The 15,479-nt window shown below is 44.7% G+C and overlaps 1 protein-coding gene across 4 annotated transcripts in view; it reads right to left on the bottom strand.

The window, feature by feature from the left end:
• NRP2 (neuropilin 2) overlaps positions 1-15,479 on the bottom strand; it is a 120,836-nt gene that overhangs the window by 14,052 nt on the left and 91,305 nt on the right. For 2 of the 4 annotated variants that reach the window (XM_090282874.1, XM_090282882.1), the window contains exon 16: positions 2,790-5,440. The exons of the other annotated variants lie outside the window; for them this stretch is intronic. In XM_090282874.1, the coding sequence (XP_090139000.1) occupies positions 5,160-5,440 (281 nt within the window). In that variant the 3' untranslated portion in view covers positions 2,790-5,159. Of the gene's footprint in view, positions 1-2,789; positions 5,441-15,479 lie in introns of those variants that run through there. 4 annotated transcript variants of the gene reach the window in all.

Here is a 15,479-nt window from a genome sequence, read left to right as displayed (position 1 = left end):
GTGCACAATTAAGGACAGCAAACAAGCCGCATGGACAGATCTGCAGATTGGCTCAGATGTGCAGCCCACAACACAGGCAAATCAAAACCTAAAAATGAAGCGCTTTCTGTCAAAGATTACAGAAAGGCCACAAAGTGTGTGCCAAACAACTGCAGTCAGCGAAGAGGGGCAGGAACAATAAACACAGGGCTGCAGCTGATTGGCTGGGCTTCAGTTATCTGGGCTAGGAGGGCGGTGTCTGCTTCAACAGCAAGAGTGCACATTTAAACTGCCATAAAGGGCCAGGTAGGAGCCCAAACAGACCATGCTGCGCCTTGACATCTGGTATTTATGATCCATGGAACACAATTTCTGTAACATTTATGCTTGAGTTTGATATGAAACACCACACTGATAATAGCACTGTGTCTGATGCCTAAGATTAGAGTCCTAACAATCTTTGTCCTTTTGGGGCAGAGAAAGTACCTCCAGAATAAGCCTTGGGACTAGAACCAAGGTGGGAAGAGCCATGATGAAATTCTCAAAGGGGGCTCCAAAAACAGCAATGCTAATGAAGCATAATTGATGGCTAATTTAATTTAGTCTGGCAAATTTGGTTCCAGGCCAGCTCAGGAAAATGTTGACTGAGCCTGGGTCTTTGCCTGAAAGAAATGCTTTTTGAGATGTTTTCATTTTATCTTTTACTAATGAGAACAAATGGCTGTAAGGAAAGCCAAATGTTATTTAGACAAAATGGGTAATTATGCTTGTCATTGGAGGAACAAACAAGCTCTCATCATACACATTCTACTCTGTTCCCCAGCACAGGACAGAGAGGCATCTGTACTGAGCCATCTATACTAACAGAGCTTCCTGTCAGGTCTGAAAACTGGAAGCCTGGGAGAGGTTTTAGACTGTAAAAGCACTTTATCATGGATCTAGGTTTAGAGAGGGAAAGAAAGAAGGACTCTGGTGGAAATTGGATCTCCTCGATATGTCCCTTTTAAGACCTTTAATCATAGTTCTCAGACCCCTGAGGAAGGTTCCTAGGTTGATGGAATGCTCCATGAATAGGGAGTGGTGGAAAATCCTGCCATGACCTCTTCTTCACCACATTCTAGAAATATTGAACATCTGGGAGGTTGTAGTTCCTAGATTTTTCTCCCCTAATCCCCATATGTTAGAAATATTTTGTATAACTAATCACTAACAACCCAAAGAAGAGAACCAAAGAAAAATACCTGTCAACAAGACCTGACTTTTTGAGTAAGTTTCCTCAAGCTCCTCTCAGTTTTTATAGAACGTTCCTTTTATAAATGGTTCTAACCTGATAGTTCCAGGTTCACAGTAATCATATCATTGTCTTTATTACTTGCTCCAAAATGAAGTCTGGAATATCTTTGAGCCTCAGACATGCTACAAATTCCCGTTTTGCCTGCAAAAGTGCTCATAAATGGGAGATCAACATTCCCCTGGAAATAATAATAAGGTAGACGAGGGCTAAGATGTCGCCACTTCTTCTCCAAAGGAAGTTGATCTGTCTCTGCAGAGCCAAGTACAGGATTCAGCCCACTGGTCCCATCCCCTCAGGGACCCTTTGACAGTAGAGTCCAATCTCCAGGGGTTTGCCAGCAAGAGAAATTTTGTAGAAATCACATTGAGCAATTTAGCACTTTCCAACTTTCACAAAAGTCCCACACCAATCATAAATGTTGGCTGAGCTGCACACACTGGATAAAACCCCTAACAAGCAGTAATAAAAATATCAGAAAGAGCTGGCATTTGGTCTCAAAGAGAAAACCCACCTACTTCCCACAGAAATGCCCTACAGCTCAGAAGACAATCTGTAAACTTTGAAAATACCAATTTGTTCAAAGCCTACATTTCAACTTTGTTCTCGCAGGCAAAGGGGGAAAGAAAAACCCAGATGTTTGTATAAAAATATTATCACTTTATTACATTCCACACAATACATTTTCAAAGTTTCCAATGTCCACAAGTTATTTTGACACACAGGCAACTGAGCAATGCAAGAGCTGTCACAGTTACAGGGAGAGGGGATAAGAATAGGAAGTTCAAATGTTTAAGTTTTCTTTCTTTCTTTTTTGTTTTTTTGTTGTTTGTTTGTTGTTGTTGTTCTTTGGTAATTTTTGATTATTTAGGTGTTTGCTTGCCTGCTAGTTTCATTTTCAAGACAGGGTCTTTTGAAAGATGAGGTACCAACCTCAGAAACATTACTGTATTTCCTATCCTATTCTGGCTTTAATCCCATAAATGTGGGATAAGGGAAAAGACAATTTTACTTTAAGCATCCTGTTTTTTAAAAAGATGAGATGATATTTTTTTCCCCTTCTTTCTGCCTTTGCCAGCAATTAGGGGCTAGCAGTTGCCAGCACAATGTCCAGGAAGGGATTTTCACCCAGAGATAAGGGTTTCCTTCCCAGGTCTCTTGCTGTGAGACTTCTACTAAGGCAAAAATGTTAATAGCCCAAGCTGAACCTTCAATTCATTCATTCATCCTTTTATATTTTATTAGTTGCTATTTCCTCTTTGTCTTCTGAGAAGCAACTCTAAATACATGCACGCATGCATTCACCTTTCTGGTCTATTTTTCTTAGAAGAGCATGAGCCTTCCCTCCCTCTATAAAATACAGAATTTTGCTTTTTAAATGTGCAAGCCATGAGTTTATAGAAGAGCTGCCCTTTTAGCATAGTACCTGGATAATACTATGAAAGTTGCTGGGGGGCGGGGAGAGAGAGAGAGAGAGAGAGAGAGAGAGAGAGAGAGAGAGAGAGAGAGAGAGAGAGAGAGAGAGACACCCCCAGCTGAAATGCATCATGGGATTCACAAAGATTTGAGCAGTGTTATGTTCTCAACTATGAATGATGCCACAAGGGGCACCAGATAAAGATACAGCAAATTCACAAAGTTGATGTCATCTTCTTTTAAAGAAAGGAAATCCTCAAGGGTATATAGTAACTCAGACAGTTGCTACACTGGCTGGATTTTCCAGGAGTAATTTTCCTAACACCACACTTGCAGGGGGTGCCTGCAGGGGTGCCAATCATTTCAAGGGGACGCCTGGCCTGAGTGCATGACTGGATGTGGACACATGAGACAAAAGGCCCGTAGTGACTGGCATGGAAGTCATCACACGGTATCCTGGGCTCCGGCCCTTCCTCCCTCTCCCTGCTTCTCTTTTCCATCTTCAGCTGGGATAGGACTCTTCTTGAAATGTCAAGGTGGCTCATACTCTAGCCTTTCATCTTTTCTTTTCTTGGCAGGGCTGCTGTGGTTGAGACAGAGTTGCTCTTTGAAATAGAATTAAGAGTGGGAGAGCACCATTTTTTCAGGAGGATGAAACAAACCAGATGCGAAAGTGAGTGTGTACACTAGAGGGAGGATGTGGATATTCTGAAAGAATGCTAAAGTCTCTCTCTCCCAAGCAGCCAGAAAAAGGAAAAAATCAGTCATTAGTATTTCGTTCTCAGAAGGTACCTGGACGCTTTCAGCCCAAGCAACCATCTTTGGAGAGAATCTTCTACTTTCCCTGGGGATTCCTAGCAGGGAGTTGACAAATAAACACCCCAAAGGTGGAGCCCCAGTACACTGAGAATCTCATTAAAATCTATCAATGAAATTAACTCCATTATTGAATCTATCCTTTGTACAATATCATTAGGCCGTTTATCTCCAACATCCCTTTTCCCATGTTGCTTAGAGGACAAATGGGCAGCAACGGATTTATCTTCATTATACTTTCTCCTGATGATGCAGCAACATCTGGAAATGCCAGGCCAGACTATGAGGGTGTATTTGCCAGATGCTATGAATATGCGTTAAGGGGTAGTGCATTGGTACATTAAAAAAAAAAAAAAAAAGATTACTCTTTATTCTGTTATGATATTGAAATAAGTCAGGTGGACAGCCTTACATTTTACTGGCTATAGTTTCAGGCACACATCAACACCATGAAAGGAAAGCAAATGATCCCCTTTCCCCATATTTTACAAATGCTATCACAATGACCAATATAATACCAAAGAATACGGGTCGTGACGTTCCTACTCAACTCCTTCCAAAGTTGGGCACAATGATTCCCCTCGGGCGAGGAGACAAAAAGACAACGTTTCAGTCCTTCCTTCTCCTCCTTTCTTTCCCTCACCTCCTCTTGCTCTCAACTTAAGCTGCTGCTTTTCCTACATCAGTCTCAGTTCCGTCATACTCTATGACTTATTCCAAGATTGGACTTAACTGATAAAAGCTAAACATTCATTATGAGCTTCTCTTTTATAAGGCAACATGAGACAGATTTGCTTCAGGGCTGGAAACAGAGATGGTTCCACTGGCACCCAGTGGCTGTTATCTCATTACTTCAAAGGCGCCAGGAGACGGGATGGGGGTCACGTCTGAGTGCATCAGGGAACCTTCTTCCTGGGTCAGGTGGGTGGGGAATGGGGATAGGGATGGGAAGGGCCACATTTCAGTCCATGTGGCCTCTAGTTGTTTTTTTTCAGGTACCTGGAAATGACAATGGTAGCCAACAGAAAGCCAGCCAGGGCTAGCTAAGGCAACAAAAAGCTTCAATCTCTTCTCCAAGTAAACAAAACTAGTACAGTATATTATTTTCTTGTAAAATGTACCCCCGGAGAAGTAACACAAAAGTTAAAGGGGGCCCTCTCTGAACACACCCACACATTTCCCGTGACAATGAACCAGTCTCTCTCACACCCACCCCCCCCCCACACACAGAGCTACTCACACACACAAAATGTATGTTATGTACAAACACACAGATCCCAGTTTCCCCTCAAGTCTCCTGGCAGACTGCCCGCCGAGAGGAGGTGTGGGGTAAGGCAAGGGGAAGGATCAGGGAACCAGTCTCTGGAAGAAAACCAGCTGAGCCTTCAGCTGTGAAGTGCTTAGGGGTGTATCTCTTCCCACATCCAAAACGCAACATTAGACTTGGGGTCGGCTGGTTGGTTTGGTATCAACAAAAGGAAAAAGGAAAAGAACTCAAGAAAAACGGTCAGGATGGATAAGGGTGCACAGGGTTTGGGCCCCGAGAGGGATGTCTGAGAGTTCACACAGAGACTAGGCGAGGAGAAAAAAGTGCAAATCGAGGCAACGTGTTTGCAGTCTTTCTTGTTTGTTTTGGGCGCTGTCCTTGCTTCGGCCCTCAGCAGTGCGAGCTGCGGTCTTGCTCTAGCTTAATGGTTAGGGTGGGCTCCACCGCCAGAGGGGCCCCGTTGGTGTAGTGGGAGGTTTTGTAGGTGATGGAGTGATCGGTCTTCTTGGCCGCATAGCGGAACCGGTGGTAGTGGAGCACCAGGGCCAGCGCGACGGAGACCAGCACCAGCACGGCGCCCCCGGCGGCCATTACGTAATACCAGTAGACTGGGATGGGCTGCACGGGCACCGTGTCCACTGTGGGCTCGGTCCCTGGCAGGAGGGTGCCCCCTGGTGGAGAGACACAGAAGAGTGTTGCTAGGCTGAGAGCATGCAGACTAATCAAAAAATTAATATTAAAAAAAAGAAAAACACACACACATGCTTTGAAGTGGATAGGGAAGGGGAGAGGGGAATAAGATGGCACTATTAGTTCGTGGCAAGCACTTCTATTCACAACTTTCGAGTTAGGTACTATCAGACCCATTTTACAGATGAGGAAATAGAGGCTCAGAGATGTTAAACCAACAGTGGTTACGCAGCAAGTCAACAGTAAGTATGGGATTCAACCAAGATGTGTATGATTAGAAAGCTCTTTTTTTCTTTGTTACACCAGTTACTCTATAATACATAGAAGTGTATAATTCACATACGCGCACACACAAATGTACACAAACATGTACACACACACACACACACACACACACACACACACAAGTAAATAATGTTGAAATGACTTCTGGGATTCTGTAAGGCTGATTCCCTGAATGGATGGAAATACAGTATTTGGTCTGGCTGGCCAGCATTTTCAAACAGTGTATTAATTAGGCTGGCTAGACTTGAAGGTAAATTCCACGTTGGCTTGCCAAGGATTCCATGCCCACTGAAATCAGCCTGGTCTTGTCTAAACAGGTCAATTACCACAGTTAAGCAATGACTAACGATTCATTTTTTTTTTAATTGGGTAGAGGATTTAAAAATCTGATTGGAAGGATGTTGCAAGAAAAAAATGTGGGCACAAAATGATTGTGGGTGTGTGAGAACGAGAGTGAGGGAGAGCAAAGGGAGGGAGATCATTCTTAATCATGGAAAAGACAGAGGAGGGAAGAGAAGCTAGCAGAGGATTTAGGAGGCAACCACATTTGCTGGCCAGCCTCTGGTTGCCATGGAGATGATGTAGTAGATTTAAGCCCAGTGTAACTCTGGGGAAAGACTGGCTGGAGTCCCACTTGATGCAAAACAGTACTACAACTTGATTCTCCCAAAGATTTACATCAGATCAGAGCCTGGCCCAGAATGGGACTAGGAGCTTTAGAGCTTGCCAAAACCAAACATGATCTTTACTTCTGAAAAATGATGTATGCTTAACCTATGAGAAATCCCTCCCTAGCTGCTCACATCAAAGGCTGGTGGCCAGAAGGATGTATCTTCTCTATCCATGGGCTATCCCATGGTCCTCTTCTGTGGGTTTATCTCTGCTCAAGACACAGACAGAGCTTATTTATACTTTCAGACCTCCCCCATGAGACCAAGAGCTCCTTGAGCAGAAGAACACACTCTCGTCTTGGTTTCTACCCCTGGGTATGCACAAAGAAGACACTCAGTAGATGCTTGTGATTAAAGGACTGAACTGAGGCAATGCCTTCTGTCTGAGTCAGTGCTTGCCCACTGCTGCAAGCCCAAACACCAGAACTCCTCTCTGTGATTGGGGCACAGCTGAGGGCTGGTCAGACCCTCTGATGCCTTCTCAGATGTGGCAGAAAAATGAGCGCATTTTTCTTGAAAAATTTTCAGAGCCTGTCCACCTTCTCAGATCTTAGTTATTGGTTCCTCTAGTCTTAGGGATCCCTTCCATGAAGGTGCAGGGTTCGCGGATGCCTTTCAGGCCATCTGAAGTGCCACAGTATTGGAGGAACTTTGACAAGCATGTGTCACACAGCATGTACTCTGGCAGCCACATCCACAGCCCCCACCCACCCTGGGGGAAAGGATCCCAGAATCCCAGGATCCCCTCCATGCCCCTGCCTACATTGTCATCTTCAACATTGCCTAGTCTATTTTTTCTTGATTCCCATACTATTTCTGGAATCAAGAAGGTGCTTCCCCCTCCCCAACCATATTAAACATTATGCATAGAAACAGGAAAGGAAAGCAAAGCGCTGAAAACAGCTCCTTGAAATGGCCAACTTTCGAGTCACAGTGAATGAGTGTCACCTCATTATTCAGGTCACCAAGAGTGTCTGCTGCCTGGCAACCATCCTGCTGTTGGATTTCTGTGTGGGCTCAGAAGGATGCACAAGAAACCACAAAGCATGCGGGAATGGCCTGGAGTGCCTCCATGCCAACCCCCTGCCTAAAGGGCACCCTAGGCCTTGCCTCTGATGTCGATTTGGCCACACAGGGAGGGCCGTCCTCTAATGAGGCTGCAGCTCACCCAGGAGAGGAAAGGAAGGTGATAAGCCCACAGGGATTAACTCCCCAACTGAAGCACCTGACCAGACCACAAAGGCAGGAGTGCAAATGTTTGTCAAGCAGAAAACGGTCACAGTGGCCCACATTCCCTCCATCACTACCTAGTTGCAATTCAAAGGGTTGCTTTCCTTCAGTTAAAATGCTGGTTCTCAACATTAAATACACCACCCAGGGCTCAGAGGGCTGGGGCTGAGGAAGGATGTGGCCTTAATGTTATTCCTAAAGTGTTTCTTATGATAGAGACAAAGTTGGGGCACAGTGGGGAGGGTCTAGGGGGCCCACTAGAGGAAGGTAAAATGACAATATGTGGATCACCCATTCAAAATCAGAGACAGACACCCTGGCCTCAGAGTTCTGCTCTGCATCGGAAGACAAACTCCACTTTGGATAGAAGACCCTCTTCCTCTTTGCGAGCAATATTCCCCCACTTCAGTCAGCTCCTTAAATGTTTTCCTTATACATTGGAGAAATGAGAAAACAAACTATGTGAGTTTGTGCCAATGTTAATTAAGAGAGTTAGAAAAAAAAGGATATACCTAATAATCCTTCCCTCATCTCCTACAGGAGAGTTTTGGGTGACCTGCAGTTGGGGGTCAGGGTTTCTCACAATACTCTCCAGCTAGAGACTCAATCCCCACAGGCAGATGGATCACTGGTTGGGAACCTGGCTCTGTGGTGGCCTCCAAGGGCTGTACGCTAATGAGGCTATGGTAAAGGTAATAGATCAGTAGGGGTTAAATCCCTTTCTAAAGCACCTTCCAAGAGCAGCAAATCCAATAAATTGGTTGGATGGATGTATGGATGGATGGATGTATTTTGGACCAACATTCAGATTCCCTGGAAAATGTTAATGACCCACTGGCTTTTTACCTAACAGCTATTCTTGGAAAGTGCTGGACATTCTGCTAGCTCTACTGTGCCTCTATGTAAACTTGCAAGAAAGTGTCCCTTTCAGGCAGATTCTACCTGCGTCAGGTGCCTGGGTTGGTGAGTGGCTGTATTTATGCCCCACTTGTACACTCAGCCACATGGGGTGGCTGGGCTGTTGCTTCATGACAAAGGAGCCTGAGTTTGGTCCCCAACATGGGAGGAAGAGCGCAGGTGAGACTTCAACCTGGCCTAGAGTTGGTCAGGTGCTGACCTGAATGTTCCCTTTGACTGCTCTAACTTCCACTGCTTACTCACCTACCTCCTTTTCCCCAGTTGGAAAATCAACTCCCGAACCATTGTTTTATTAATTTCCACCCCCCATCCCCAAGGCTCCACAGAACTTTTTCTTTGCGTGAGATAATAAGAGACATATTTAAAGAGTCAGTAACTGCAAGTAAAGGCTCTCGGGGAGGGGGGCAAGGTAAACGGACAGATTTTAATTTGGAGAAACAGTAAATCTAAAGAAACCATGCATGGGAGGAAAGTAAGCAGAGAAATTACATAGCGGCCAGTGCTCCTTCCATTCGTAGTGTGCAAATGGAGTTACTGGGTTAATATGTAATTGGGAAATGTGGCCAGAACAGCAGCGACCATACTTGGGCATTTCCTGTGTGGCGGTCACAGGGCTATGGGCTTCACGTGTATTATCATGACCCTCAAATGGGAGAATTGAGAACTTGAAAGGGTGAGTGATTTTCTCCTGGTTTCACCTGGAGGAGAATTGAGGAGGAGGGTAGAGCCACACACAGTGAGACCGGAAATGGCCCAGAGCCCTCAGAAGACATTCATGCCACTGGTAAGGAGCAGGGCCAGGGCCGGAAGCACATTCTGTGTGCAAGCCCAGGGCTCAGATAACAGCACCTGTAGGTCAAACCTAGCCCACCTGGACATTGTACATTTCAGAACACAGCCTCCTTCATTTGTTCCCATATCACTGGTGGCTGCCTTTGTGCTCAGGGGCAGCACTGAGTACTTGCCACAGAGTCTCATAAAGCCCAACGCAGTGACTGTCTGGCCTTTCACAGAAAAAGTGTGCAGACCCCTCTGTCAGATCCTGTCTGAGGACCGTCTCAGTCAAGTCAGGTTCTCACTGAATTGCTGAGAAGAGAAACTGTCTGTTACAGCTAAGTTTACAACACTTCCCCCAGACCTGGAGGAGTCACCCAGGTTTCCTAAGTAATGTTTTGAAAGACAACAGGGGTGAGTCATCTCTCTCAGACAGGAAAAGAAAAGCGTTCAATGCAAATAAGAACTGTTGTAGGCCTGGCCTATCTGTGGAGTCCTTTTTGTATAGGTTGAAAATAAAGTGTTGGTGAAGGGGTATTTCAGATAAAAGCTTTATTTAATTTGAGAGATTAAACAAGCCAAAAAAAAAAAAAAAGTTTGGCTTCTCTAGAAAAGTTTACAGAAGATAGTAGAGGAATGTGGTGTGTTTGGAAAAAGAATGTAAAAGTATGAAATATCCCTGAGAAACGACTCTCGATTTGCCTGACAAGCAGTGTGTAGAGGGAAGGTTTGCACTAAGCCAGCAGAAACCTTGCTGACCCCACCTCCCCCCAATCTATCTAAAATGCCTTTTTTTTTTTTTTTTTTACATAGAACATGTACTGGTGTAAAAGGACCCTCTATGTTGGTGTTCAAATTTTGCTCTAAAAGATTTTAAATTCAGGGGATTGTGTGCTCAATGAGTGAATGTAGACAAAAAAACCCCTGTAAAGTCTGTATGAAGATTGAAAGCGCTAAAAATATTTTTTCTGTAGTCATCCCCCTTTTAAAAAACATCTGAATTATGCCCTATCCTACAGGTGTCTTGTCGGCAGCCGTCCGTCTCGAGAGACGATGGTGTAGCTTCTTAAGAGTCTATCTGCACCGCCGAGAATGGCTGTGCAGTCCGACTCGGGAGTGACACGGTATCTGTCTCCTCCCGTGTTGAATCGACATCTTGCAATGACGCTGAAGCTACAGAGCCTGGGCAGGGTAATATGGAGGGTCTGCTGTTGCCCATGCAGCAGACCCCCCCTCTCTTCGCAGCTGAAGGGTCCAAGGGAAAGACGGAGTCGATACAGCTTGGCTTCAGGTGCGCCGCAGGAGTTGCCGGTGTTGATCACAACATCAAACCTCCTTAGGGACTCCGGCTCCGGATTTTCTGTCGGGGTTTACTCCCTTAGCCTTTCCCCTGAAGAGGTATGCCGCAAGGCAGCGGAGGTTTTTTGGAGTCAGAGTTTTCCTTCTCTGATGTACCCTGACTGGAAGATCGAACCAGCGACACTTAGCTCGCAGGCCGACGCTCAATCCACTGAGCTAAACCAGCTAAGTTTTAATTATTGCATTGAAAAAAAAAAATAAATACAATGCCTCTAAATTCAGATCTGTGGTTGGTTGGTTGGCTGAAGTCTTGGAGACACTTACGCTACTGTCTTTAACCCTTTAAGTGCCAACGTCGCTGTGAGCGATGCTGACAATTTTTCCCAAAAGTGCCAGTGTCGCTCCCAGTGACTCTATTTTCGATGGCTATAAATGTAAACAACAATGGAATAATTCGTATTCTATGTTTTGTTCTCTTTTTTTGTACCTCGGGTTATATATTGATACAACTTTTTCTCATGTTGATCCAGATTTTGAATTTTTACCCTTGTTCAAATACTGACATATTAATTCTGTTATAATTTTACTTACATTTTAAATGGTCCTTTTAATTTCATTTATTTTTGCAATAATCGTCGAAACTCTATGCAGTGAGCATGATAAGGAAGCTTTTGCTAATGGACATTTTCATTGCTTCATGGTATAACGTTAGTATTTTGTTTATAAACTGTTTTTCACTGTTGATATCTATTGATATATGTCTCTAGTGTGAATGCCATTTTGTATTCATTTTTTGTATGTTATAAAGTTTTCTTTCTTCCCCCCAAATTTATGCAACATTTGGCATATTTCTTGCTTGTTATCCATGTTGTTATGTGTTTTTTCAAATTATAATCATAGGTTTTATATTATGCCATATATTATACTTCAAAAGCCATATTGAAGGAAAGACTGTATTTTTTCTAAAATAATTGTTATAATAAAATAACTTAAATTCAATAAATTTCTTGCTAAATTGAGTCAAAGAACACTGCTTACAAAAGAAGCGTGCATTTACTATATGTCATGGAATTTTCAGCAAATTATTATGAATAATAATGTTTTTATAGATATTTTTCATAAACTCTGCATTTCTCAGCAAAGTAGCCTGGCATTTTTCACACGAATTTTAGCAATTACGCATGGCACCCAAAGGGTTAAACTAAGGCTTGTCCTTTCTGTTCCTGGAGATAGGAAAGGTCCGCCAAAAAATATATTTTCAACCCTTAGAGAAACTGACACTGGCAGCTGTTTGGATAAATGGTAAACCTGCAGGGAGGGGACGTGCCAGGTCTCTGTGACGGGAGAGGTGCGGTGTACACGCGAACCTCACAGAGAAGGCCTCGGTTGTCCCCTTGGGCAGGCAACAGCAGCCAGGCAGTTACCCCATTCACACACATCTGATCTCCAGGCTTCCTTGCTCAGCAACACCTAGGCTTCATCTGGCAGCTGGAGACGGGAGGCGGGGGCAAGGAGAAGGAGTCACCCAGCACAGCTGCCTATCTGGAGCCCTGGCAGGGTGTAGGAATACTTCTCTGCCTTTCATCAGGAGATTATGTGCACAAACACCATTTAACCCTCACTGCAGCTCAGAAGTGCTTCTAATAGGGAGAGAACTGTGGGAGAAAAGAAGCCAAGGAGAGAGGGAATTGGAGGCCAAGCCCAGATCCTGTGCCCTGGGAGGGGGGCCATGACGCAGGTGGGCAAAGCCTCTGGCAGGCAGTTGATAGGGAATGGGGGTGGGGGTGGGGGTGGGGAGGGAGAGACAGGCCAGTTGTCACCAGTAAACAAAATGTAAGACCTGATGCAGGCTCTGGCTCTGGCACCCCCAAATGGCTCTCTCTTATGACTGCTCCCCTCTATGCCCTCGAGAGATGCCTTTGATGTTCACTTTCTCCTGGATTTACCTGGATGAAAATTGTGGAGGACTGCAGAACGTGAAAACCAAGAGATGGGCCCTATGCCCCTCTGACCTGCTCTGAGACACAGAACCCACATTCACGGTCATTAACAGGACATACTGATCTTCCATTTAGCACCCACCATTCCTGACTCTAACAACGACCGGATTCCACAAGTGCACCCAGCCTGGGATTGCCATGGATCTCTAACAAGTAGGGTACCAGACCCAGTCTCTCTGCTCCTGTTCGTTCAGAGCCCACAGCCTCTAACATGAACAAGGACTCCTGCTTCCACTATGAGCTGCTAAAAATAACCACATGGTCAACAACTACAGAAATCTGATTATGGGCTTTATATATTTTTACTGGCTTCTTTATTATTCTTTTTTATTTTACTGAAAAAAGAAAAGTATTGGTTAAGAGGAAATAATCCATCACCTTAATTACACCACTTTTTGCTTTTTGTTTTTCCCTCCTTTACACAGTTTTTCATTTGTTACAGCTCAAATTCTAGGAAAAGACATGACGGTACTCTGTTTATAGCTAGTGATTTAAAAAAAGAAAGAGAGAAAAGGAAAAGAGTGCACACCCAGGTTACATTGTTTAAAATGTGACTCATAACAACAAGAAAAGAAGTCTTTTTAAAAATCGCACGACAATGCAGCTTATTCATTCTCTCTTCTCCTTGTCCCTTTTCTGTACAGTTCTTTTTCTCCATGGCTTGATTCTCTTTATTACTGACTCACGCCCTGCTGTACAACCACAGTATATACACTAAGCAGAAAACACAAGGTGATTTGAATGAAAAGAAAGTTGCATGGCGAGAAACAAGGGGCAGAAAATTAAAGAGACATCAAAATATAAGAGATCAAGAATATCTAATAAGCCCAGGTCCACAGGCCAGTCTTATTGCATTTCCTTCAACATTTACCTAGTACACATTGGTCTTTCCTAAAGAATGAGAATGTGCCTCTCTCATGGTTAATTTATAATGAAAAAGAAAAACAACTCAAATTCAAAAAACATACTAACAATGTAAATGCCTGTTGTTAGTAGTGTTTTACCATCAACTTTCCATATCCTGTCTGCCTAAACCTGATTTCTCTTTCTGAGTAAGGAGGCTGATTTAATCCCAAGGCCCCCGGTCCCCACCAACAGAGGTCCTTCCTCTGTCCTGACCAGGCAAGGAACGGTATGCCAGTTGCTAGGTTAGAAAGAGCAAAGGGTCCTCTTCCCTCTCCCAAATGGAAAGCTTCGCATGAATCAAAACAAAGTTGCATATTGAGGTCCAATGGGCCTCAGCCCAAAAGAAGCCTCTCTGGCCCTGGAATCAGCCGGCTACCAACTCGGAGCTCCATGTCAAACTTGTCAATGTGATTGCAATTGTCCATTCTCAGTTCTGGCCCTGCTGTTGATTCTGTGTTTCTCAGCCAAGTCTCTGCTCCCAAGACTTGGTTCCATCCTTCCAAAGATGCTCTTTACCTCCCAAGACAACACTGGTGGGCCGATACATGCCACCCGTGCTCTGCCTTTGCTTAACCCTCAACCGGCCAGCCAGGAGCGCTGGAAATTCTTACCTTCAGATCACTGAGTTTCTGTGTTTATTTTGGCTAAATGAGCTCTGTGGCTCTGACGATGTTTTATTTATATATTTTTTACAAGGGAACATGACTGGACTGTGAAGTTCCACGGTAAACACAGCCTCAAGGAGAGCACATGTGCCCCGGTGTGTTTATTCTCTTACGGAAGCAAAGCACTCAGCCACCGGACCTGTCAGTCATGGACCCAGGCGTGCGTGCGCACACATTATACACAGTCTGCGGCAGTGGCTGCAAGTCTCTAACTAGCCTTCCTGGGGGCTTTGGGTCTCAACAACCAACCAGAGTCTGGCAAAACAGCATAGCAGGTTCCACATCCCCAACACCATCATCACCTTGGGTCCTGAAGGTTAGAACTTGAATTCAGCTACAATCTGAGTCGTTCAATTCTGACCTCAGCTTTCCTTCCCCTGCTCAGATTTGCATTAATATAAATCTCACACCCAAAAAGCGCCAACAAAGGCCCATGAATACTCTTAACCCTTCAAATGCTCAATGGGGTGTGGGGAGGGGGCTAAGGAGGAGGGTCAATGAAGGTGAGAAAGAAAGAAAAGATAATCTGTGTGGGCCCTCCTCCCCGTCTATTGTTGTAAGGCTGTGGGTGATGAGTGGCAAATTAGGTGACATGATTTGGAGTCAGAGAGTGCATCTAGGTGACAAACCAGGAATCCATCTCTTTCTAGCCAGGAGCTGGACAGATTAATGAGAGTGAAGATAATGAGTCTAGACTTCAGATGTAAAACTGACGTCCCTTATCTCTGAAATGCTGTCACCTGCGGGGTTAAGGCCAGCCAGCACAAACCGGGCCCAGCAACCTCACAGTTGTTTGCATAAATTAGGTTCTGCAGAGCGAGTCCTTAGGTGAGGGTGCATGTCCCCGAGTGTGCTGTCACACCCAGGCTTCTAAATGCTCAGCACGGGAACCTGGGTGGAAACTTCAGCAGCGACAACTAACTGGACTGCAAAGAGGGCAAAATGTGGAACCCTTTGCATGATAAAAGCACCAGTGGTACCACCCCCCCTCAGCTGGGAGGCCTCCCTCTCCCCTCCCCACCCCCAGCAGGAGGCAAGCATCTCAAATTCTTCTCTCTTTGATCTCCTCTGTATTTATTTTATGAGGGAGAAAATGCCCTTTTTGGTGTTTCAGCCCTCTTTTTAAAGTGCTCTAATTCCAGTCATCAGATGTGCCTCCTAATTCCTTTTATTAAGACACCAGCTCCTGAATTCTGCAACTTCTCCTCTGCAGGGTTCTCTCTCTTGGTGTCTTTTCCCTCCTGCTCCTCCCTCACAACACTGCCTGCCACT

The sequence above is a fragment of the Furipterus horrens genome, unplaced genomic scaffold (genome assembly GCF_987537825.1).
Source record: "Furipterus horrens unplaced genomic scaffold, mFurHor1.1.pri manual_scaffold_1, whole genome shotgun sequence".
Lineage (NCBI taxonomy): Eukaryota > Metazoa > Chordata > Mammalia > Chiroptera > Furipteridae > Furipterus > Furipterus horrens.
This window is presented reverse-complemented; position numbering and strand designations above follow the sequence as displayed.